The sequence below is a fragment of the Engraulis encrasicolus genome, chromosome 11, assembly GCF_034702125.1.
Source record: "Engraulis encrasicolus isolate BLACKSEA-1 chromosome 11, IST_EnEncr_1.0, whole genome shotgun sequence".
Classification (NCBI taxonomy): domain Eukaryota; kingdom Metazoa; phylum Chordata; class Actinopteri; order Clupeiformes; family Engraulidae; genus Engraulis; species Engraulis encrasicolus.
In genome coordinates this window covers 49,055,898-49,083,194 of record NC_085867.1, presented here as the reverse complement: position 1 = coordinate 49,083,194, position 27,297 = coordinate 49,055,898, and the positions used below count along the sequence as shown (strand labels likewise).

Here is a 27,297-nt window from a genome sequence, read left to right as displayed (position 1 = left end):
CTAGGGAGCAGTGCGGCGGGACGGTACCATGCTCAGGGTACCTCAGTCATGGAGGAGGATGGGGGAGACAATTAGGCAAATACATGTTGGTGTATTTAAAGGTACACTGTGTAAGATTTTCAGTTGTTTATTTTCAGAATTCATGCTACCCATTGACTAATGTTACCTTTTTCATGAATACTTACCACCACCATCAAATTCCAAGTATTCATTATGACTGGACAAATTGCACTTTTCATACGTGAAAAGGGCAATGTTCCTCATGGTCCGCCATTTTGAATTTCCAGAAATAGCCATTTTTAGCTGCACAAATGACTGCACTTGGGCCATAATGGAACATATTAGTTTATTACATAGTAAACTTCAATGAAAATATCAAATTTGGCAATAGGCAACCCAGTCTCAATGAGCCGCATAGTTGCAGTACCTTTTTTGGCCATTTCCTGCACAGTATAGGCCTACCTCTAAAAGGTTTTTTTTGTTTTTTTTGCAATCTACCAAAAAGTGTCCCAATTTACCTTAATTCACCCCTTTACTTATTGCTGTTGTTGCAGCAGGTTATGTGCAGCCAAAAACACAAGTTAGGCCTTGCCTAGTTTTGAAAGTCCAGTGTCAGTAAAGCGTGTTTAAATGTACGGCCACCAGAGGACAGCAAAATACCACACTAAATTACGCTGTCATTGGCCTAGTAGTACAGTGTTTCCCAACCAGGGGTACGTGTACCACTAGGGGTACGCGAGCATACTGCAGGGGGTACTTGGAAAAAAATGTTTTTAACAAATGTATGGGGCTTAGTTACATTGGAATAGAGAAAGTGATGTAAAACTTGACTTGGGGGGTACTCATGGCACAACGAAAATACTTAGGGGGTACACAAGACAAAAAAGGTTGGGTAACACTGTAGTAGTAGACTAGGCCTAGGCCACTATACTAGGTTACTGAAATCTTACAGTGGAATATCATGTTGTAGCCTAATGGTGGGATTATATCAAATGAAGTTCAAGTTGCCATCTTCACCCTGGTTTACTCATGTACTCAGGTTAGAGAGAGAGAGAGAGAGAGAGAGAGAGAGAGAGAGAGAGAGAGAGAGAGAGAGAGAGAGAGAGAGAGAAATTCATCATGGGTTGCTTGTTGTATATTTGCAATTTGTGTTCATTTGCAGGTCTAATAGTAGCCTATATGAAGGCAATGCAGTTTTTCTTCACATGTGAGACCAGATACTGGATAGCCTACTCAGTGGTGTAGCCTATCTTCGTAGAATGCAGGCTATGCGGTAGGCATAATAGCCTACCCACTTCAAAATTTCAGGGATTTCATTTAGGCTATAACCACCTAAAATTGATTGATCCATTATTTAGGACAGCACAAACAGTAGAGCTCTATACCCACTTCAAAAAAAATCTCAAATATTCAGCATAGGCCCTACCTAGGTAGACAACACCACTGAGCCTACTCCTCCTAGAATCTCTGGTGGTGGTGGTGAGACCTCTAGGCCTATAAGGCCTCTGGTGACTGTGGCAGTAGGGACTAAATTGAGTTTTATAATCCCCTCTCAACTTAACATACTAAAACATAAATGGATGCAGACCTCTGACGAATTTCAAGAATAAGAGCTTTCCGAAATCGATTAGACCTACTGTCCATGGGCAAGCAAGCCCACAGATTGTGTGGCAAGCCACCCACATTTTCCGGTCACCCCTCCCCTCCCACCACCCCTTCCCTCTGCTGTAGAGGGTCGAATGGTGATGACGTGATTGCAGGGAGGGGCTGCGCCATTTTGAATGTGGACAGGAGTGTGGGAGGATAGCCCTGAGAGGGAGTGTAAATGAGTTTCAGACAGAGCCAAAGAGGAAAGAGAGAGTGAAAGACAGGCGAGAAGAGCCTTGCCGCTTCAGCTCTACGATCCCGGCTCATCTTTCAGAAGGAACAGGTCTCTCATATCCGCACCCGGCAAAAAAATACCCATACCGGGTCCCGACATCGACACTGAGATTCCCTGTCTCGCCATGGCAGGTAATGGGAAAATTCTGGCAAAATGTAACATTGGCGTGCTAACTTCGTTCCCATGCAAATAAAGTTACGGGACATGTTTTGCAAATTGGGTCGCAAAAATACGATTTCTATGCGAGCACATAGGCTACTCGCGAATCCTAGGTCATTGCACTTGAAAGATCTGTGACTAGCATGCTACTTTAGCTCGCCAGCGACCGTAGTGGTATCTTGCTTTCCTCCCAGCTCCTAGACTACCATGGAGTGTCAAGTCTAATGATGAGGTGAACGTTCCCCAAAGTTAATTCATACCATGTATCTCTAGAGGTGGTGCCTTACTGATATCGTGTATTCCCATGCCTCCTAAATTGGTGGTTTATTGCTATCTTGGAAGCTCTCTTGGGCAGGATGTATGATTCACCTCCTTTTGCATTGTGGCTGACAATTTAACTTGGCGTGGTACTCGGCTACACAGCTAGGCAGAGACGACCGCAAAGTCTTATTAGTCTGTTGCCAAACTTTATGGCCTATGGTGTAACTACATGTTCGCCTTCCATCGCCATTTCATCCCCGTCCAGTCTGTATAATGGCCAAAGGCGCAATATTTCCCAGTTAGACCAACCTCCTGTCTCTAATCTAAGAAGTTGATGGCTGGTTTCCTGACAAGTGGCTCCTGTGGATCCACGAGCATCATTTAGAACTATGTGCATCTTTGTCTCCTTTCTCTTCGCATGGGGTAGCCCGATGAAGCCCTTGTGCTTTAAGCAAGTTTTTTATTTATTTTATTTAATCGAGGTCCCGCGGGGATTGTGTGTGCTAGGCAGGAAGTCGTGACATGGGAAAAAAAATGGTGGGAGGTTTGATGAATGGAAGACCTCCTTCTCATAGTCGAGATGGCAATATGGCATAACAAGCGGGGTAACCAAGCAGGAATTGCTTGCTTCCTCCTTCCACTTCTCACTAACCAATCTCAGACCACTGAAAGCCTGGTCACCCCAAGCACTGCTTAGACAGTGATTACATGTTTTAGTTTACAGGTTAATAAATGAAGTGTGACATCATTATGTCAAGTTTTGTATTATTTAAGGTGCTGGTGCAGTTTGTTTAATCTGTAATCCTTTCTCAAGCAGGTTCAAATTTTCCTATTTCAGTATTTCAGCTTCTGGCACCTTAGGTCTGAATCTTAGTCTCACAACCCATTTTTTTTCTCTCTGACTGCAAATTAATCTGACCTCCTTTCCCCAGCTTTTTCTGTGATCACATGTGAAATTGCTTTCATTGTTGTTGTTTTTCACTTGGAAAATATCTTGAGGGTTTTTTTTGGCTGGGCTGCTAGATAGATCGACTAGCACAGACTGGACAGAGTCTACCATGCTGTTCAGGAGTATTGAAATAAGTGCCATATATTTTACTGTACTGCGGAAGTTGTTTGGGTTTGGGAAGATGTTCTGTATCAGCCATAGAATGTATATCACCTGGAAACCAAACGTTCCGTCGGGCTTGAAGCCGGGCGGACACAGGAAGCTGGACCCTTGAATGGAAAATAACGTTATTTTGGAATCTAGACAGTAATATACAATCTATGGTATCAGCTATACATTGTCCAATAGCTTACAGAATTTTGTCACAATTTTCCAATGATACTCCCAGTTTGATTTCATAACACACGTTAAAGAAGGGCATGTCCTGAAAAGTTCGCAGTAGAGTACATAGAAAACCGAGTGCTGTACTTGTTGTGAATTTCTTTTACAATGACGACAGCTTCAGGGAGTAACTTTGTCATGTTCAATTAATGATGGCAACTTAGGCTGATCATGTTCACGATCAGGATTGATCAATCGCCATCCACATGTTGGTGTTGCACATTTGTTGCACATTGGTTTTGCACATGTTGTTGACTAAGGTCAGTATGGACAGTTGCAGCCGGCTACTTCAAGGCTCTGATCCGTGTGTGTGTGTGTGTGTGTGTGTGCGTGTGCGTGTGCGTGTGCGTGTGCGTGTGCGTGTGCGTGTGCGTGTGCGTGTGCGTGTGCGTGTGCGTGCGTGCGTGCGTGCGTGCGTGCGCGCGCGCGCAAGAGACTAGAGGAGACAGAAACTCTATAAAAATAAGGCTGGATGGTTTGTTTGTGTTATACAAGACCCATCACCTCATTACACTTGGCCGACACTTGTACAGCTACTACAGGGTATTGGTTACAGTCCCTGGAGGAGCAAGGTGGGGTTGTGTTGGGTGCCATGCTCAAGGTGCACTTCAGTCATGGATGACATGGGGATTCGAACCTGCAACTCTCCAATTCTGCAACCAACCTCCTAGCCATTAGGCCACAGCTGCCCTAATCGTCTCGGTTTCTAGTGCCTCTGGAGCCTTGGCGTGCATTCCAATATGCGACCTTGCCTCCTCCACCTGTGCTTGTCTCCTCGTACCAGGAAGTAATATGTCATCAGGACATCACTGACAACAACATTATATTTCAATATCTTGCAAAAGCTCAATTGTAAAGTCTTTCTCATTTGCAATTGGGATGGTGAATGAAAAACAGTCCCTCAAAAGTTGTTTTGGCTAGACTGACAGCTGGGAAACTTTATCGTTTTCTCCACGGAGGAGGGGCCAGGAGGCGGGACGAGCAGACAAGCACAAGTGGAGGAGGCAAGGTCGCATATTGTAACGCACTCTTGGAGTTGGGCAGAGCATAGAGGCATTAGGACTTTTGGACTCGGTCAGTCTTAGTTTTGTTTAGAACACCGGCCATCAGATACTGAAGTGGAGCTTGAAATCCAATAGCATGTCCTTTGCAACACATCTTTGTTTAACACTGACTGACCTGTGACTGGGACTTGACTTGGAATCTTTTTGGTACTTGGTCTTGTCTCGAAGTAAAACCTCATTGAACTTGGACTTGACTAAGTGTGGTCTTGGGACTTGTCTTGGACTCGAAGGTACGGCTTGACTACAGCCTTGGTTATAGCCTCGTTGAGCTTCCATATGTGGGCTTCAGTCTAGGGCTGGGCGATATGAAAAAAAATCCCATCACGATATGGATTACTTTATATCACGATAACGATATATATCACAATATAGCAAAATTACATACGTTTCCAGTTATTCTCTTTATTTGCTCTTTATTTTTTCATGTCCCAAAATAACCATTCTTTAAAATGGATCTTTTTATTGTTATTTTTACAGCTACATTTATAGTGTGTATTGTGACAACATGGAATGTAATTAAATGATAGTAATTTCATCAGTTTTATACAATTGAATATCACGATATAAACGATATAGGAAAAAGATCACGATATACACGTTTATATCATGATAACAATATATATCGTTATATTGCCCATCCCTACTTCAGTCTGTGTTTGGGAGCTGTTATCAGATACAGTACTGGAAGCTACTGTGATCACTAACGTGTGTGTGTGTGTCTCTGTCTCTGTCTTTGCAGGAGCCGGAGGCGGGGGCAATGATGTGCAGTGGTGCTTCTCCCAGGTGAAAGGGGCCATTGACGATGACGTAGCCGAAGGTAAGCAAGAAGCACTCCTTGGACACACGCACACTCTCTCTCTCTCTCTCTCTCTCTCTCTCTCTCACACACACACACACACACACACACACACACACACACACACACACACACACACACACACACACACACACACACACACACACACACACACACACACACACACACACACACACACACACACACACAGTGTTTGTATCATGGTACAAATACAGGTTCACCCTTTTATTCCATACATGCACACACAAAGTATTATGGTGAAAACACTAGTTTCTCCTTCAGTTGCGCACACACACACACAAATGTCAAATAATTTGAGTACAACTCCAGGTTTTGCTGCGTATTTACAGTCCCCCCTCCAAACGTTTTGGAACAGCAAGGCAACTTTTCTTGTTTTTGTTGTCCACTGAAGGCATTCGGGGTTTGAGACCAAAATGTGGTTATGCAACAAAGGATCAGAATGTCCGCTTTTATTTCCAGGTATTTAAATCTAGACGTGTATCACCATTTGTATCACACCACAGCATTTTCAGATAACAGGGTTCCCACTGGTGCTTGAATTCCTTGAAAATGCTTGAATTTCAATTAAGTGATTTCAAGGTTGTGAAAATGCTTGATTTTTTTTGGTGAAGTGATGTCAGGTACATCAATTTTAGGGTCTCACTACCTCAGATTTTTGATTAGAATGCAGGAAATTGCTTCTTAAAAACACAATTTTCTGGGGGAGGACCCCCACACCCCCTTCATGCGACCTATTAAAGGTGCTGGAAAACTGAAAATTTGGTGTTTGAAGGTGCTTGAAAAGTGCTTGAATTTGTTGATGAAAAAGGCGTGGGAACCCTGAGATAAGCAATACTGCCCTACAAAAGCAAAGCGTAGTAAAATATGTATTTTTGGTCTTCATTACACCTCCTTTATCTTGTGACCAAGTCTTATGGTCCAAATGTGTCCCATTTTAGAGATATTGCTATAATGTCAAATGATCAGTATCCAACCTCATGCCACTACTTTGAAGGCCTGACACCTGCCTCTCTGGCTCTTGCTCAACACACCTCCAAAATGTCCCTCCCGCCAGAGAAGACACACACACACACACACACACACACACACACACACACACACACACACACACACACACACACACACACACACACACACACACACACACACACACACACACACAGGGCATGTCACTCCTTCAAGACCAGCTGTACAAGATCTGACTTCCTGTGCCTTACTCATTACACACACACACACACACACACACACACACACACACACACACACACACACACACACACACACACACACACACACACACACACACACACACACACACACACACACCTTTTGTGTCTTGCTCCTCTCAGGATCCACCCAGCTGCACCCTTTGTCCGTTTCACAAGCCTCCCTAGATCCACCTTGCAACACACACACACACACACACACACACACACACACACACACACACACACACACACACACACACACACTTGTTGTGTCTGATAACTACATGAGGCGTATTGGAAGCAGACACTCCCAGTGTCCTGCTCCTCCTGACACACACACACACACACACACACACACACACACACACACACACACACACACACACACACACACACACACACACACACACACACACACACACACACACACACCAGACGAGTGTTGGCACCATACACTTCCTAGCTCACTTGGCACATTTGATGTGTGTGCATGCGTGTGTGTATTAGAGAGAGAGAGAGAGAGAGAGAGAGAGAGCGAGCGAGCGAGAGAGAGAGAGAGAGAGAGAGAGAGAGAGAGAGAGAGCGAGCGAGCGAGCGAGAGAGAGAGAGGGGAAGAAAGAGAGTCCCCTTCAGCTCTTGCTGTTGCTGCATCTTGGCACGATTGACCCATAGGTGCTGTTTCCACGTAGCTGGATATTTTTATATGTGGCTCTTTTTTTCTCCTGATTGCATTGGCTTTGCATTGGTTTTGGCCTTCCGTTTCCACGTAGCAGATATTTAAAATCCAGGTATAAAAAGCAGGAGAAAAAAATATCCTGTTTATTGCGCTGAAACGCATTTGTTACAATGGAGGATTTATTTTTATCCTCATGTTGCGTTTACACCTCAACAGGAGAAAAAAAATACCCTGCTAAAAAATCTCCTGCTACTTGGAAACAGCACCAAAGACATGCAGGGGGGGAGAACGTCCAGCTCTACAGCATGCACTGCAGCTCACCCACCTGCACAGGCAAGTGCCGCTCGCCACCCGAGTCTCAAGTGGCTGATGCTGTTTTCAGGCCGTCCACTTGCAGTGTTGCCAAATGTCTGATCTAATCCCGCCCAAAAGGTTCTCAAGCACCGCCAAAATGCGCTAAATTCACCCCAATTTCAACAAATTGCATCGATTTCTATGGGCACAAAAGTGGTGGAAAAAAAACGCCAAATGGCCAATTTTTCCCGTTTTTACCCGCAGACGGCCATCTCAAGTAGCCCAATTGGGCGGGTAACCGCTCAATCTGGCAACACTGCCGTCCAGCATGGTGTTGGTGCTGGTGCCCGTTCCCACACCAGATGCATTGGGAACTTGAGTGCTTACCTGTCTGCGTTCATACCCGGCTCTACTTTTCCGACCAGATCTCTGAATTATGTTGATATCTGAACCCGATACCGATACACCGATACCGATATCCCATCCCTAGTTCATACCTGGCTCTACTTTTCGGCACGTGACTGTGTCTTACCCTGGTGGAGTACCTGCTGACAGCCACATTGTCCTCACAGTTCGCAGACAACAAAAAAAATCAAGTACATTTTGATTTGCATTGTGAATCAACTTTCTGTTTCCTGAACAATCAGGTTTTCAGTGTGAACATGTCATCCAGTTCAAGACGAGGTCCAGGAATGTGCACTGGCACCACGCTCGGTTGGCCTGAACACATTATGAACTACTGAAGTTTTTTTTTATTTATTTCTTTATTTTTTTTAACTACCATGTCCTGGTTGAATGGGAATCTTCACAGACAGGGTTGCCAGATGAGACTAATTATTTCCAGCCCAAAAAATGCTCAAAACCCGCCTAGAAGCACAAAATCCTGCCCAATTGTATTGATTTCTATGGCAAAAATTGGGCTGATTTTTCTGATAAATGACATTTTTACCCGCACACGGCCATCCTAAGCAGCCCAATTGGGTGGGAAACAGCCCAATATGGCAACACTGCTCACAGACGTGGGCTTAGCTGCCCTATCTGCATTCCAGCTCTGTGATTTTTACAGAGCGGAGAGGGCGTCATGTTTGACTTGATCTCTTCCCCACGGTGCACCAGGTGTGTGTGAGTTGGTTTTGGCTTGAGCAGAGGATTCCTGACTGGTCAGGTTGGCTGTTGTTGGCGTTGTCGTAATGGGCGTAATTTTAGGTGTGGATGAGGTTGGGGACATGTCCATACCACTTGTGAGGCACCTAGCCTGTCCTCACTAGGGCTGGGTAAAATAATCGATTTAATCGATAATCGATCAATATCATTTAAAATTCACATAATCGATTCACAGGGCACAAAATCGATTTTTTTGTTCTTTTTCTTTTTGTTCTTTTTGTTTAATTTAGGTCTATGGAAAATACCCAGTAGGTATTAGTCAATTAGGCCTAGGCCTACTTATTACAAATTAGCAATCTGTTAACACTGTCAAGCCACAGCCCTTTGACATTTGGGAAATCCTTGCACCAAGAAGAGAACGAATTGAATCGATTCGGAATGAATCGCATCGAATCGAATTGAATCGTGATTAATCGATTCAAAGCCCTAAGAATCGGAATCGAATCGATACAGGAACATGGCTGTGATACCCAGCCCTGTCCTCACCACTTGATTACAAATACAATACACCGCCTGGTGACCCACACTTCACTCTTCAATATACCCGTACATTTCCATACCATGTTTAGGTGATTTGGTGGTATCGACATTCTAACTCACCAGACATAAGACCCCATTGAAAATGAATGGGATGTTATGTCTCAAACAAAAACAGTTGAGAGCAAAGCATCAAGGATATATGGGCTTCCATAACTCTCATACAATGCCCTGTCAACTTCTGACTTCAATGTTAAATGCAGCATTCCAGTTACAGCTGATGACTTGAAAATTATGACGACTGTCATACATATTGATTATTTGGGGAAATGTTTGCATAATAATGTGGAATGCGGTGTATAATGCAAAAATAGCCCGGGCAATTTGCCATATTAATGTCCCCACTTCTTTCCATGTCAAACCCACACCTTTCGCTATTGTGTCTATATCAGAAGGTGTTGTGGTACCAAGATTTGTGTGTGTGTGTGTGTGTGTGTGTCTGTGTGTGTCTGTGTGTGTCTGTGTGTGTGTGTGTGTGTGTGTGTGTGTGTGTGTGTGTGTGTGTGTGTGTGTGTGTGTGTGTGTGTGTGTGTGTGTGTGTGTGTGTGTGTGTGTGTGTGTGTGTGTGTGTGTGTGTGTGTGTGTGTTGGACAGTCAGAGTTGGGGGTTCAGGAGGATGCGGCTGAGTGGCACAGCTGTTAGCTCCGTATGGGGGCAACAGAGGGTGGTGACATTTGGTTGTAGATCAGCCCTCCTCCTCCCAACCTGTACTCACCAACTCTCTCGCTTCATCCCTCTGTCTCCCTCCTATCCATCTTGGTATCCTCCCTCTCTGTCTCTGTCTGTATCTGTCTGTCTGTCTTTCTGTCTTTCTCTCGCTCGCTCTCTCTTCTCTCTCTCTCTCTCTCTCTCTCTCTCTCTCTCTCTCTCTCTCTCTCTCTCTCTCTCTCTCTCTCTCTCTCTCTCTCTCTCTCTCTCTCTCTCTCCTTCCCTCCCCTCTTCCCTGCCAAACTCTTTACACCTGCACTTCGACAACACCACCTTGTCTTTATCACACTAATAGATTCTCACCTATCCCTATTATCTAATAGTCCCTCAGTGCACACACACTACTGCCAACTAAGGTGTGTGTGCGCGTGTGTTGTGGGGGGGTTGGTTCTGTCGGGGGGGGGGTTGAGAAGGAGAGGAGAGGATGGTTCTGTTGCCAGGGGAGTTGAGATGCCAAATGATGCGCCAGTCAGATTGGACGCTGAGCCAAGTCATTGTCGGTCACAGGACGTGCTTTTGTAATGAGATGATGGGTACTGTGTTGGGACAGTATTCGGTATCACTATATTGCATCAGCAATACTATACGTTTTGATGCTTTTTAGTGCTGCTAGCAGAGTGCTCTGACAGAGGAAGATGATTTAGAATGGAATAGAATGGAATGGAATATGTTGGAATACATTGGGACAGTGGGTCTTAAAACCTTTTTGGATGCACATGTATATCCATAAATGTTAAATGTATTAAGCCTTTCTTAAATTGTATGCATACTTATTTCTTTTTTTAAATTTATTTTTTTATATTAATGTTTTTTAGGGGCTTTTATGCCTTTATTTGACAGGACAGTCGAAGATTGTGACAGGAAGCGAATGGGACAGAGAGACGGGGTGGGATCGGGAAATGACCCTGGCCGGACTCGAACCGGGGTCCCCGTGGGTGGGCATGCAAGCCCAAATGTGGGGGGCTTAGCGCGCTGAGCCACAGCGCAACCCCCCCCCCCCCCCCCCCATGCATACTTATTTCTTTTGAGTCATATTGAACCCTTAAGTGCAGTAGTAGAGTAGAGTACTTTTATTAATCCCGCAGGAAATTAAGGTGTCTGACTGACCGCTTACATACACAAAGACCTAATGCACATTATTGCACATTGCAGTGAACATATAGCAAACAATTGAGTATAGCAATACATACACACACACACACACAACCTACACTCAGACCTACTACCCATTATTGCACATTGCAGTAAACCTACAGCACACATTTAGTACAGCAGTCAACCTTCCATCAGTTCTCTCTCACACACACGCACACGCACACGCTCACACACACACACACACACGCTCAGTGCAGTAAAAGTGATTGTCCTGCAGGGCTGATAGTAGTGCTCCATGCCTGATTTCAGGCTTGACAAGAGTTTGCAAAAATAAAAACATTGATAATAATTAGCCATTAGGTTATTCTTATCTCAGAAAGTGTTACAGGTTCAGGGTTTTCTTCTACTATCAGGCTTGAATATTGATCATACACAGGCCATTAAATGTTTGAATAATGTGTCAAAATAGGCCTACGTTACGTCACTATGCAGTATCTTGTCGTCGTCGTTAGAGCAGGGAAAAACGTTCAGGCTCAGGATTTTTTTTCACTATCACCCCTGGTCCTGGCCGGGTTATTGTTCTATGTACAGTACAGTATGAACTTCAGTTGCTGAATAGTAAGTTGCAAACTGGTGCAGTTGCATGGCTGTTTGATTTGTACTTTTTGTAACTCGATTTCTGACCATGAGACATTCAAATGAGTCCACTATTGCTATTGGGCTGTTCATCATCGTGTCATCCGTGCACCAAGACACAAGACATAAGCTAGCTATGAATAATTGATTCGCTGGCAGCGCCAATATCGATCAATGCTGTAATGACATTTGGTGCTGATATTCCCGTCGCAACATAGAAAGTCAAAATGGCATCTCAATCTTCCTTTTGCCCTTTTTAACCTGACTAAAGTAGCGTCACCTGCCAATCAGACTGGAGTTAAAAGTCTTTGGTTTACCTAAATGAAGTATTCATATGGAGACAGCGCGTGCATGTGCGCAAGAGGAAGTGTGACCACACGTGACTTTGCTTAATTTGATTTCGTTGTCTTGACACAAAATGGAGCTTTTTCACATGACTACAGGCACCTTCAATTTGATTGATTGCATGCATTCAAAGCAGGTGTAAGTTTTTCTTCTGATGGCATAAACACAAGCAGGGCTCTAAATTACCATTACCGGCCAAAATAGCTAGTAGATGCTGATCTTACTAGCCAAACACACACTCACTAATGGGTCAAAGTGGTTGGTAGAGGGGGGTGCTGTGGCGCAGCGTGCTAAGCCCCCCAAATTTGGACTTGCATGCCCACCCATGGGGACCCCGGTTCGAGTCCGGCCGGGGTCATTTCCCGATCCTCCCCTGTCTCTCTGTCCCATTCGCTTCCTGTCACCATCTTCGACTGCCCATCTGTTAGATTTTGAATGTTTCCAAAATTCTCTTTTCCAACAAAAATTGAAGGCTGAAAACTCTGCGTTGTGTTTGACTAACTCACTCACAAAAATAAGAAGTCTTGACGTCTTCGTAATTAAAAGGGTCAAATCAGGATACAATTTATTGTAGAAAAAGTGAGATTACAAAAGGTTAAGAAAAAGTAAGGAAGTAAAGAAAAATGGAAAAATAATGTATAAAGAAAATGACAGTCTCGTGTCAAAGTAAGGTTCTCAATGAACAGCATCCTATATTGCGAAAAATGACAAAGGACAAAATGGTGGAACAAGTCAAATAAAGGCATAAAAAAAAAAAAAGTAGTTGGTAGCTGGTCTTTTCTAACAGCCAAACTGAAATTTCACCAGCATTTGGCTGGTTGGCTGGTGTTATAATTTAGAGCCCTGGACACAAGAATACGTCACTGTTCCCTGTGGTTATCTGTTGGAAACTGGTAGTCGGTTATACCGGCTGCTTCTCTTCGAAACAGAACTTGTTTGACGTCGTAGCGAAAAAGGCCAATTATCAATCACCCATAGGCTACTATATAGGAGGTGCTGATGTTGGTGTGCATGATGTGCGTGTGTCTGTAGAGCGCCCGTTGAGAGAGACTGGGCTACACCAACATCCTTCTCAACGGGCGCTCTACACACACACGTACACACACACACACACACACACACACACACACACACACGGTGGGCGTTAAGAGCAAGACAGCTGAAAGGGAGCACTCGATCACAAATAGGGTTGTTGGGAAGGTCCATTCAAAGTGAATGGAGGCTCTTGTACCATTTCAGAGAGCTGCATAATAAACGGCATTCAATTATGGCATACAGAAATTGATGCTACCGGTAGCCATTATTAGGCTGTGTTGTTTTCACAATCATTAACATGCTGTTGGGTTGGGGGTAGGGATGCAAATTATCGATTAATTCAGTAATCGTTAGTTGATTACCTTATCGTTCGACTTACGATTAATTGTACGATTGATTAACGCCGTTAATCGATTTTAAAAAAACATGAAAGTCGATTAATCGTTTGCATCCCTAGTTAGGGGCTTTTGTATGCTTATGAAGAGGTCAAGGGGGCGTTGACATGCTTATGAAGAGATCAAGGGGGCGTTGACGTGCTTATGAAGAGGTCAAGGGGGCGTTGACGTGCTTATGAAGAGGTCAAGGGGGCGTTGACGTGCTTATGAAGAGGTCAAGGGGGCGTTGACGTGCTTATGAAGAGGTCAAGGGGGCGTTGACGTGCTTATGAAGAGGTCAAGGGGGCGTTGACGTGCTTATGAAGAGGTCAAGGGGGCGTTGACATGCTTATGAAGAGGTCAAGGGGGCGTTGACATGCTTATGAAGAGGTCAAGGGGGCGTTGACATGCTTATGAAGAGGTCAAGGGGGCGTTGGCATGCTTATGAAGAGGTCAAGGGGCATTGACATGCTTATGAAGAGGTCAAGGGGACATGTCTTCTAAGGTGGTGGAGAACCACTGGTGTAGCATCATGATGTCTATACTGCCGTGCAAAACAAGAACGCAGTAACTCAAAATGGTCGAAAAAAAAATTATATCGGAAATGGGCTTTAAACCTAGGGTGGTCCAACACCGTCCCGTTTTGGAGAAAAATCATTTTGAAAGTGCAAAAATGACCCAAAAAAAGTTACTGCGGTGTTGGATTAAAGGTTACGTCGTGCAAAACAAAAACGCAGTAAGTCGGTGAGTTACTGCTGCACTTTCCAATGGGAATGGTTTGGGAGTAGACAGTAATACTAGCCAAGAACGCAGTAACTCCATTTTGTGGCAGTAATGCCAGCCAAGAACGCAGTAACTCTGTTTTTTGTGGCAAAAAGACACATAAATGTTGTTTTTTTCGGGGGTTTTGTGTGCATTAAATTTCTATCCTAAAAAAGCATTACCAGGAAGCGTCACCACCACTTTCTCGACAACACAGTTGTCGTGCCATATAGCAAACTTTGAAGCCTTTTTTCTCAGTTTGCAGTTTTCAGAGTTACTGCGTTCTTGTTTTGTAGGGCAGTATAGCTGGTCTCTGGGGAGCAACATCTGTGATTCTCCTCCCCATTCAGTAGTAGTGTGTCCAATCAACCATCCCCCCCCTTCCCCACCCTCTTCTCTTCTCTTCTCCTCTCGTCTGCCCCCCCGCCATCTTAGAGGAGTGATGGAGGAGGTCATCCTCTGATCAGTAATACTTAAGCACACCCCCACCCACACACACACACACACACACACACACACACACACACACACACACACACACACACACACACACACGCACATAGTCCTGATTATGTTTTGTATTTATTGAAGGAGATGGCTGTTGATGGTTAAGCTTTGTCCACTTGTAACGAAGCTGTTTTGACCTAGTCTGCCCTTGTCAGTGGTGTCTTGGGCACGCACGCACGCACGCACGCACGCACACACACAAACCTACAAATTCCCATTACCACATAAGGGTAGACACACTTGTACACTGACACACAAACAGAAGGCCCACATCCACGTTTAAGCGTAGCTACACAAGCACACACACACACACACACACACACACGCACACACACACACACACACACACACACACACACACACACACACACACACACACACACACACACACACACACACACACACACGCACACACACACACGCACACACAAAGAGAGAGAGCTGTTGTGGCGAGGCCTGTGTGTCCCAGAGGGGGTCACTCACCACTGCACAATAGGCCGCTGGCCTGCCTGCGCCTTCTTTTCTTCAGCATTGTGTTTCTGCTTCACTGCCCAACAAAGAGTTAAGTGTGTGTGCGAGTGCGCATGTGTGTGAGTGCGTGTGTGCGAGTGCGCATGTGTGTGAGTGCGTGTGTGTATGCGCGTGCGTGTGTGCGTGTGTGTGTGTGTGTGTGTGTGCGTGTGTGTGTTTTCTTGAAGTAGGAGTATCCAGGTTGACATGGTGAAGCTGTGCTGTTGCTGCCAGTGATAAGTAGGTTATCTGTGTGTGTGTGTGTGTGTGTGTGGCAGAGAGCGGGAGAGAGAATTGTATGATGAACATGATGATGATGAGTGTAATTCTGTTTGACTAAAACGGAGACTTTGCTGCTTCCATTCCCCTGGCCTTCTCTTACTCGGGTCATACTGAAATGCACTACCAACTAGGGCTGGGAATCGATCCAAGTTTCCTGGATCGATTCGATTCCGATCCAGAAGGCTACAATCCGATTCGATCCACGATCGGATTCAATTCGGTTCAATATCGATCTTTTGTATTGCTGGGCTGTCACTTTAACCCATTTATGCCTAGAATTCTAAGACCGGTTATAAAAACCTAAATATCACAGCCTTTGATGCCCACAAAAACATGAAATACCTTGGTAAGTGACAAATAAGTGGGAAACTGTAGAAGAGAGCTACATATTGCCCTTTTCGAACATGAATCGATATTGGATCGCGATTCAATCTTTTGAACCCAGCCCTACTACCAACTACGCTGTTGAACATGACAAGAGACATGAACCCAGAACAGATTGGCTTCAGTCAGTCTTTTGCGAAAGCCGAAAGCCCATTTAGGAAACTCCAACTCCCATTGTCATTGTGACACAGCAATCCACAGCACGCAGGTGAACACTGCACACTGCACACACAACGAAATTGCATTTATGGCTCACCCGTGCAAGGGGGCAGCCCTCAATGGCGCCCTAAGGCAGCCCAACAGTTGCTCAACAGTGAGTGTAATGGGTATGTCTCTCTCTGTCTCTCTCTCTGTCTCTCTCTCTGTCTCTGTCTCTCTCTCTCTCTCTCTGCAGCTGATATCATCTCCACTGTGGAGTTTAACCACTCAGGGGAGCTTCTTGCCACCGGTGACAAAGGAGGCCGAGTGGTCATCTTCCAACAGGACATAGAGGTATTTACCTTGCACACACACACACACACACACACTGCACACACACACTGCACAGCACCCGCTGCTGCTCTAATGCCCTAATACCAGAGATTCTTTAAGTATATAGAGATATTCCAATGTAATAGGTTGCTATGGGCACCTAACATGACCAGGTTCCGGTCTGCCGAAAGGGCCGTGTCATAATACTCCTACAATGAATAGAACAGTCCTTAGGTCTGCCTAAAGGGGGATTCCCCCCCTCCCCCTTGCAATAATAGAACCCGGAAACAATGGGCCAGCGGAACCTCTCTCTGTCTACTCTCTCTGCTAATACTGTACCATGTACTGGTAGTCAGTGAGCCGTTTACATTACCACAGTAATCGGGTAATTGGAATAAACGGTTTATTGGAGTAAACGGTTTATTATTGTTTATATGCAGTCCGTCGGTTGCCAGTGTCCCACTCAAGTGTGTGACGCGAAGCTAGAATTTAAGGCTTGTGATTGGCTACTTATCCTTCTAGAATGTCAACTTGTGTTCTATTCTAAAGGGGAGAAAAAAGCCTAAAATGATATGTTAACAAATGCACTGTACTGTGCATGTACATGCGTATCAACATGTTGTCATCATCCAACCTTAACACACACACGTACGCACACACACACACACACACAGACGTATACCTACACACCTTGCAAAAACATGTGCAGATGTTTGTGTTTTGAAATTGTGTGTAGTCCCTTAAGCTACGTACACACACATTACTAGCTTCTCGCTTGCTCGCCTACTCGCCACTCTCTCATTGAATGTTAGCTGAAAGTTCCCGCGGCTTTAACTGCCAATGTACCAATGGCCAATGTAAGATCCGCCCACATCGCATCGCTTGTACATTACTCGTCTGCTCGTCTCGCTGGAACACATTGACTTCATTCGCTGAGCGAGTGTCTAGTAGCGACGTGTGTGTACGGTAGAAAATAAACTACTAACTACTAAGACTCCTAAAACAAACGTAACGTATTGGCTTCAAGTCTGAGCATCCTTGTGATGGATATTTTGAGGCTTGACGCAAATGGCTAGCAGGCCTGAAGGGCGTGTTGGATGTTGTTGTGTTTTTTTCCTCCACCGTCTCTCTACTGCCATCCCTCCGCCTTTAGCCTTTTAGATGCCTAGTCCAAAGAGGTTGGATATATAATAAGAGGAATCGAAACACGCCCACTCAATGCAAAAGCGTGTGCTCAAAATGTGGTCTCCTAAGGGGGCGTTGTCCCGCCTTCTCTTTTCGTGGTGTTTGCACAAGACGTGAGCTACCGCCATCTACAGTGCTAAGGGGACTCCATTTATTCTCTACCTCTAGACTCCGAAGGTCTCCTAATCGAAGGTCTCCTAAAGGGGCGTTCACCCGACGTAATGTGGATACCGGAAAAGAACCCGCCTGCTTTATCTCACTCTCATATACAATTCTCTGCCTTGTCTATCTCCCTGCCTATTCCCCTCGCCTCGCCAGTGTACAGTAGGGCTGCTCGAGTATGGGGAAAGTCGCTATCACGATTATTTCAGTGAATATTGATATCACGATTCACTATCTTCCCTCCCTTCAGCAGTGTGAACGGAGAGCCATAGGGAAACACACAGTGGTGCTCTGCATGAGTGTTTGTTAGCAAGTCTGCTCTCTGCACTGGCAATGGCTCAAGTGGAGGGGAATGTATTGTGCGTAGCGTATCCTACCATTTGGCAGTATAGACGAATGACAAGAAATGTTTCAACTCGATTGTTATGAAACTGTTCTTGGGTGGTTGACGTTTAAGGGCGTAACGCAAAAAAAAAAGTTTTTCCAATTCCTGAAAACAAATGATGGAAAACTTGGTGGTCCGTGGAATTTCGCTTTATTTTTTGCCATTTTTGGGAAAATGTGTCCTGCATCAACACATTGCATAGGCATGTCACTCCTCAGGAAAATGAAGTCACACCACAGGGAATTCACTGCATTATGGCCATTTTAATTTATATATTTTTTTTTCCTTCTATAAGAGCAGTCACACCACAGGACAGAAACATTGCAATATGAAGACATATTAAGAGGTTAATAGTCACCTTAAACTTCCACAGCCCTCTCCAATAACTGAGGTACTGACGGGTTAGGAGCCAGTCTTTAAGACCCTTGTAGTTGGCCTTGCAGCTGCCCATTCACAAACATTGACATACATGTCACCCCACAGGACGCAATTTGTGTTACGAAATTGAACTTGTAGTTAATAAAACTGTCTTGATTTTCACATTCACATATCTTAACATAAAGTTAATATTTATGCAATCATGCCAAATGCTTCATACATTATTATATCCCCGAAACGCGGAGCGTCGGGGATGTAATGGTTTTGCGTGCGCCGCCGCCGCGTCCGCGTCCGCCGCCGCCGCGTCCGCCGCCGCGTCCGCCGCCGCGTAAGGTCTTTCGTGTTAACGCGATAACTTTTGAACGGATGTTTGGATTTGTCCCAGATTTTTTGGGTGAATGCTCTAGGGCAGGTTCATGAACTGATTCGAGTTTGGAGGTCAACACTTTCAAGATGGCTGAATTCAAGATGGCCGAATTTTTGTTTGGTCCATAACTTCTGACCGGGTGGATGGATTTGTCCCAGATTTGGTGTGTGAATGCTCTAGGGTAGGTTCATGAACTGCTTCGAGTTGGGAGGTCAACACTTTCAAGATGGCTGAATTCAAGATGGCCGAATTTTTGTTTGGTCCATAACTTCTGACCGGGTGGATGGATTTGTCCCAGATTTGGTGTGTGAATGCTCTAGGGTAGGTTCATGAACTGCTTCGAGTTGGGAGGTCAACACTTTCAAGATGGCTGAATTCAAGATGGCCGAATTTTTGTTTGGCCCATAACTTCTGACCGGGTTGATGGATTTGTCCCAGATTTGGTGTGTGAATGCTCTAGGGTAGGTTCATGAACTGATTCGAGTTTGGAGGTCAACACTTTCAAGATGGCTGAATTCAAGATGGCCGAATTATTGTTTGGCCCATAACTACTGACCGGGTGGATGGATTTGTCCCAGATTTTGTGTGTGAATGCTCTAGGGTAGGTTCATGAACTGATTCGAGTTTGGAAGACAGCACTTTCAAAATGGCGGAATTTTCATTTGGCCCATAACTTCTGACTGGGTGGATTGATTTGCATGTTAACACCTTATTTTAATGGTTCACCATTTCAGTGAATCTACCATATTAGGTACAGTGTAATAACCAATGTAACAATATTTAATACCATGTAATACTAGTGTAATACCAGTGTAACAATATGCAATATCAGGTACAGTGTAATAACGAGTGTAACAGTATGCAATACCATGTAATATAGTGTAATACCAGTGTAACAATATGCAATACCATGTAATACCACTTACGCACAAACACATGATGTAAGTAAAAAAATTACATTGTATTAAATATTGTTACACTGGTTATTACACTGTACCTAATATGGTATATCCACTGAACCATTAAAACAGTATTACCATTTGCCCCATTTTTTGGTTTTAAGCCTATGCACGTCATGTCACGTCTGTATGTATCATATACGTTTACGAAATGGTGGACGGGAGTGGTAGGAATGATGGGGGACTGGAAGCGTCGCGTTTCGGGGATATACCTTAAGCAGTCGAAGGCGACTGCACAGGCAGTCTAGTTCAAAATGTTGTTGGTTAATTTATATATATATATTATATTCCAGGTTTCACTAATGTTACAGTCACACCGCAGGATATTTGACATATAAACCTTTATATAAATCTTAACAAAAATGTTTCTTATCATCTAAGACTAATATGAAACATAATGTACCACCTCTTCTTTCATTGACATTTGTTTTTTGAAGGAAAAATAACAGTTTTGTACCAATGTTACGAAAAAACAAGACGTCACGTCAACCACCCTTTTATTGAAAATGGTTTGACAGCAGCATTGAAATTATGATGTGAGTTCGATATATTGCACAGCCCTAGTGTACAGTCAACACTAAAACGTATAGTCAGTGTAGTGTAATGGAATGAAAGCAGTGCTGCTCACCAACCAACCTGTCGCTCTCTCACATTCTCATTCTCTCTTTTCTTTCTCTGTGTATTCTTCGTTCTCTCTTTTCTTTCTCTCTGTATTCTTTGTTCTGTCTCTCTCCATCACTGTGCCCACCTTTTCTCTCTCCATCACTGTGCCCACCTTTTCTCTCTCTCTTCCTCACTGACCTTTCTGTTATCTCTATATTCTGTATGCTTTTTTTTTCTTGCTCCATCTCCGTCTTTACACCCACTCCATCTCTCCACTCACTTTCAAGGGACACTGTGCAGGAAATGGTCAAAAAAGGTACTGCAACTATGCTGCTCATTGAAACTGGGCTGCCTATTGCCAAATTTGATATTTACGTGAAAGTTTACTGAGTATTAAACAAATATTTTCTAGTATGGTCCAAGTACAGTAATTTTTGCAGCTAAAAAGTTTTGGAAATTCAAAATGGCGGACCATGGAGAAGATCCCCCTTGTCATGCATGAAAAGTGCATTTTTTTCAGTCATAATGGATACTTTGAATTTGATGGTGGTGGTAAGTATTCATGAAAAAGGTAACATTAGTGAACGGGTTGCATGGATTCTGGAAATAAACAACTAAAAATCTCACACAGTGTCCCTTTAACCCATTTTGTCCTAAGCCCTTTTTGGGAAAGGGTGCCCTCTTCCTATTAAATCCTAAATATCTCAGCCTCCGAAGCACATACAAACATGAAATGAGTTACATTTAAAAGCCAAGACTCTCCCCTTGCATTGTAATGTGTTCATTCAGCTCTAACATACCCACATAGTTAATAAAACAGCTAAAATCTCAAAATCCTGAAAAAACCTGTATACGTGTCTCCAGGACACAATGGGTTAACTTGTTCTGTTCTCTCTCTCTCTCTCTCTCTCTCTCTCTCTCTCTCCCTCTCTCTCTCTCTCTCTCTCTCTCTCTCTCTCTCTCTCTCTCTCCTCTCTCTCTCTCTCTCTCTCTCTCTCTCTCTCTCTCTCTCTCTCTCTCCTCTTCCAGAACAAGAGCCAGCCTCAGTGCCGTAGTGAGTATAATGTTTACAGCACCTTCCAGAGCCACGAGCCCGAGTTCGACTACCTGAAGAGCTTGGAGATCGAGGAGAAGATCAACAAGATCCGCTGGCTGCCCCAGAAGAACGCAGCACAGTTCCTGCTCTCCACCAACGGTCAGTGGACACAGACAGAGAGAGACAGACAGAGAGAGACAGACAGACAGAGACAGACAGACAGAGAGAGACAGACAGACAGAGACAGACAGACAGAGACAGACAGACAGAGACAGACAGACAGAGACAGACAGACAGAGACAGACAGACAGAGACAGACAGAGACAGACAGACACAGACAGACAGACACACACAGACACACACAGACAGACACACAGACAGACACACACAGACACACACAGACACACACAGACACACACAGACACACACAGACACAGACACAGACACAGACACACACACACACACACACACACACACACACACGTTCATACAGCCGCCCAGTTCCTGCTCTCCACCAACGGTCAGTGGAGACAGGCACACAGGCACACAGACACAGCCGGCCAGTTACTTCGGTCAGTGGAGCTGGAGACATAGACGCACACGCACACGCACACACTCACACTCACTCACACACACACACACACACACACACACACACACACACACACACACACACACACACACACACACACACACACACACACACACACACACACACACACACACACACACACACACACACACACAGCTCCTGCTCTCCTCCAGTGATCAGTACGTACTCGAACACAAACTCGGATACATACATACTGTAAAGATCCAACCTCATATATTTGCTGTATTCCCCAGACAGTTCAGCCAGACACAGAGAACAAGGGTTATTCTTCATTTACTATAGCAGAGAACAATCGAGCTGACATCCCGTTTTATACTTTATAAACTAATACAAAAACGAGTAGTTAGCAGCTTAGTAAGTTGCCAATGGGAAATTGCATTGCAACCAAGTAAGTTGCTAACTTAGTTAGCAAAAACGCTGTCGCGAAACGCCCGGTCGTGTACACACACATTCATGTAAGAGTAGCTGCATGTGAGAGAGCATGAAAGGTACACTCGTGACATCGTCATAAAAACGTTCATTACAATACACAGACACGGACATATGTATACATGCGTGCAGGCATATTCCGACACATGCACGCATGCGCCCTCCTTTAAACCCTCACACGTTGTATGGTCCTGGTGTGCTTTGATGGGTTTGACAATGGGAAATTAGATTGAGAGTAGGAGGCCATCAGTCGTGTGAATGTAAGCGCACACACACACACACACACACACACACACACACACACACACACACACACACACACACACACACACACACACCACACACACACAGTCACACACACACACAGTCATACACATTCACACACAAGCACATAGGTCAGGAGGCTATGTCTGAAAGAGAGAAAATTAGAAGGCCAGACAACGGAACTGTGATTGAAAGAACGCAAGACAGAAAAGCAGACGGAGCGAGAGAGAGATTGCAGACTGAGACAGACGGGGAGAGAAAGAAAAAGAAGCAGGAGAAAAAGAGACGTGCCGAGTGAGAGAGAAAAGGCCACTCATCCAGATCCAGACGGTCAAATCACACCGCTATGAGTCAGAGCCCATCTCATTCTCTGTCTCTCTGTCTCTCTGTCTCTCTGTCTCTCTCTCTCTCTCTCTCTCTCTCTCTCTCTCTCTCTCTCTCTCTCTCTCTCTCTCTCTCTCTCTCTCTCTCTCTCTCTCTCTCTCTCTCTCTCTCTCTCTCTCTCTCTCGCTTGCCTGCCCTCGCTCTCTCTCTCTCTCTCTCTCTCTCTGTACTTCTTTCCCTCGGCCATCGCAGCCTATAAATACCATGCTTACACAACAGCCAGCTAGTCCATCCAGCCGGGTATTTTTGTGTGTGTGTCAAAGCGATGGGGGCTCTTCATACTCCCCTATCCTCCCACATACTTATTCACTTCCTCGCACCACACACACACACACACACACACACGCTGCTCATCTCAAACACACATACACGCTGCTCATCTCAAACATACTGGCTGAAGAGAAACCTGTGTCTTACACTCTCTCTCTCTCTCTCTCTCTCTCTCTCTCTCTCTCTCTCTCTCTGTGTCTCTCTGTCTCTCTGTCTCTCTGTCTCTCTCTCTCTCTCTCTCTCTCTCTCTCTCTCTCTCTCTCTCTCTCTTAATTCTTATCCATCCTCCTCCACACATTCACACTCTCTTACATACACTCTCTCATGCCTAGGTTGGCCCACGCTCACACACTGCCCTGTAGGAACAGGACCCACATCAAGTGATCCTGTCGAGGTGCACTCATTATAGGTGGGTGGGTATTGGCAAAGGGTTCACACACTGCCCTGTAGGATCAGGACCCTTCATCAAGTGATACTGTTGAGGTGCACCCATTATAGATGGGTGGGTGTTGGCAAAGGGTTCACGATTCAATAGGCATCTCAATACACATGCCACCATGCCATTCTATCAAGATGCATTGCGATTCATGTACTATTGCAAAGAATTGTGATATTTACTTCGGTTAGTGTACAAATACGGCTGCTTTGTTTGTTGCTGTGTAGCATTCATGAGTCATTTTATTTAAGCATTGGGCGAGAGCTTCCATCACAACAGAAAGACTACTAGGGATGCACCGATACCACTCTTTTGAAAACCGATACAAGTATGAGTACATTAATGTGTGTACTTGCCGATACCGAGTACCGATACCGATACCTTTTACCACCAAAATACAATGAAAATAAATGCATGGCCTTGTTTTTTTCCACCTGTGATATTTTTATTGCCCATTTCCATGTAGATTTAAATGTCAGTATATGTATGAGGTGGCACTTTTTTTCCATGCTGCCAGTATCGGTATCGGTGCATCCCTAGAGACTACGCACTCTCTACTGAACAAAATGAACCAGTGACAAATAGAACTGTATTGTTATTACATAATTGATTGTCATGAATAAATGCAGTATATCGTATATAGTGCTGACACACTAGCCAGGCCGTGCCCTCCTAGTGACGCAACGTTCAACGTTGCTACCAGTGAGGTCAGGAGTCAATGCAACTACTTTCTGAGTTCCCTCAAATATGGGAACTCCTCCCACTTTGTTGGGAAGCAAACAATCATTAGCAAACCAAAGGAGGCCGTTTGTGAAATGCTGTTTGGGAAATGTTAATTGTTATGCTCTTGGTCAGACCAAGTCTCGGAAGAGACTTGAAAGTCGATGATAATCAGGCTACTGACACATTACAGCTGCCGACACAGACAAGTGCATACATGGACATTAAACCTAAAGCCTAAAGACTGAAGGAACATGGACATTAAACCTAAAGCCTAGAGACTGAAGGAACTCACACAAGTTGAAGGACATCACACCTGCAGGCAGGCTTGCACAAACTTGCACTATACATGCGCGCGCACACACGCACACACACGCACATGTCCCATACACACACCTTGTGTCAAGTGCCCTTGTGTCTTCTGAAAAAGTTGCTGTCTTAGGAATCCTTTTTCACTGTCCCTCATCAGCAAGTCTCTTCCATCCATTGTCATTACTTAGTCTAAAGGGCCGTACACACACATCGCTGCTATTTACTAGCTTCTCGCTTGCTCGCCTACTCGCTACTCCATCATGGAACATTCGCTGAAAGTTCCTGCGGCTTTAACTGCCAATGGACAGGCGAGAAGTACCAAACTCTGCTTTCCAATTGGTTACTCGCTTACTCGCCTCGCTCAAAGATAAAATATTTTCAACTCTGGATCCGCCCACATTGCATCGCTTGTACAGTACTCGCCTGATTGTCTCGCTGGAACACATTGACATTCTATTGACTTCATTCGCTGAGCGAGTAACTAGTAGCAACATGTGTGTACGGCCCTTAAGGCTAAGCATCACCGCTTCATTTGAAGCCAGCCAGCCAGGCAGGCAGTAGAGGGAGAGAGCGAGCTGCCACTTGGTCCCCAAGCTGACGATTCCGCAGGATGAGTGCAAAGGTGCCCATCGGCACCTACCACAGTGCAGAGGTCGTCTCAGTAGAGTGGTGCTCGACCGCTATTTTGACGTCTCATTGATTGATTGCTGCTCATTATAGATCATCTGTAATCAGTCTGGAGGAGCAAGACCGTATTATGGTTAATGATTTCTGATTAGGCTCTTATCTTGCCCCATTTCCTGTAACGACGACTTGTATCTGACCATGTTGCTATTTGTATGACTGAAAGGTTCAGATGCGAAACACTCTACGTGCCATTCAGCGGTGCGTTGCTCGACAACATCGTTGCTAACTGAGTCAGCGACTTGGTTGGTTGCAATGCAATTACCCATTGGAAATCTAGTAAGTTGCTAACTCGTTTGCAACATTGCTTTCGAGAAACGGGGTCCAGGTTAAAAAATGATAACAAATTCTCTGACTAAGGCACACCATATTAAAATGTCTTTTAATATGACGCGTGGCGGCATGAGTGCCTTCTTCAGGGCAGTAACAACACAAAACAACAGAGAAGTGCATTCATTTTGTTAAGGGTGTAGGAAAGGACAGGTGCAGACAACTAGACAATTAGTGCTGAGCTTCTCCACACTGTTGAACTCACCTCTCACACAGCTCTCAGCTGCAGAGAGCTGTCAATCAAGCTACCAAAAAAAACGTAGGGCCGGCCTCTCACACTCTATGTGCCGTTTCAGAGATCTGCACAATTTTTTTTCTTAAATGATCGAGCCCATCTGAAGAGAGCCATGCTGTTAGCAGGTAGAGCAATTCACGGCAAATCAAACTTAAATGTACTGAAAGTTTAGTATAGGTTCTTGACAAATGCACTTTGCGTCTGTACTCCGCAGTCTATTTCACTGTGTACTGCTGCCCCATATGTGTGCAGGGGAGGAGACCTTGATGGAATGTTCATCCTATAGACTGAATTGTCTGTTGAACCACATGTGAATGTTTTGGACATGTCCACCTTGTGTCTGGAAGGCTTAATCTCGCCGTAACTTGCCCTCCAGCTGAAAGGTTGCTGTGACTTTGAGAGCCCTTTTGTGTGCAGACATCCTCTCCTTTTTCACGTATCCCCTGGGCTTAGCTGCCCGGATTTGATTTGTGTTCATTGTTTTTAGATTGCCCTTTGGCCCCCAATAAGAGATACCTGAGGAGTGTAGATAAATGTGCATGGAAGCAAGATGGATGGATGGTTCATTCATTCATTCAAATGTACATGTATCATGACTATTGGCCCCTTTAGAAGTTAAGTGGTCACTGACTGCACACAGTGTTGGCTCAAACACACACACAGACAGTGTAGACCAGGGGTGGAGAACCTTTTTCATTCGAAGAGCCACTTCAATTTCCTACAAGGGCTGTAAAAGTCCTCCGAGGGCCGTACTATGAAGAGAAATCAGGATCCGGAAAAGGCAGGATAATAGGGTTTTTCACAGGATCCGGATCCGGCAGGATCTTAAGCAGTGGATCCGGTATCCGGCAGTTACCTAAAAATCAGGATCTGGTGCATCTAGTTTTTACGTAGCCTAGGCTTTTCAGTCAGTCTTTCACAACCCCAATCACTGCATGGAGTGAAAGCCCTTTGGAAGCGGCAGTAGCAGGCAGTTTGTCAGTAAACCAGTGAGTCTAAAAAATGCTTTTCTGAAGCATGTAA

The 27,297-nt window shown here is 44.7% G+C and overlaps 1 protein-coding gene across 1 annotated transcript in view; it reads left to right on the top strand.

Moving 5' to 3' along the window:
- Positions 1–1,768: 1,768 nt before the first annotated feature.
- ppp2r2ab (protein phosphatase 2, regulatory subunit B, alpha b) overlaps positions 1,769–27,297 on the top strand; it is a 56,000-nt gene continuing 30,471 nt past the window's right edge. Inside the window, exons 1-4 of the mRNA XM_063210811.1 lie at positions 1,769–2,013; positions 5,436–5,513; positions 16,446–16,543; positions 21,591–21,756. Coding sequence (XP_063066881.1) covers positions 2,007–2,013; positions 5,436–5,513; positions 16,446–16,543; positions 21,591–21,756 — 349 coding nt within the window. The 5' untranslated portion in view covers positions 1,769–2,006. The remainder of the gene's footprint in view (positions 2,014–5,435; positions 5,514–16,445; positions 16,544–21,590; positions 21,757–27,297) is intronic.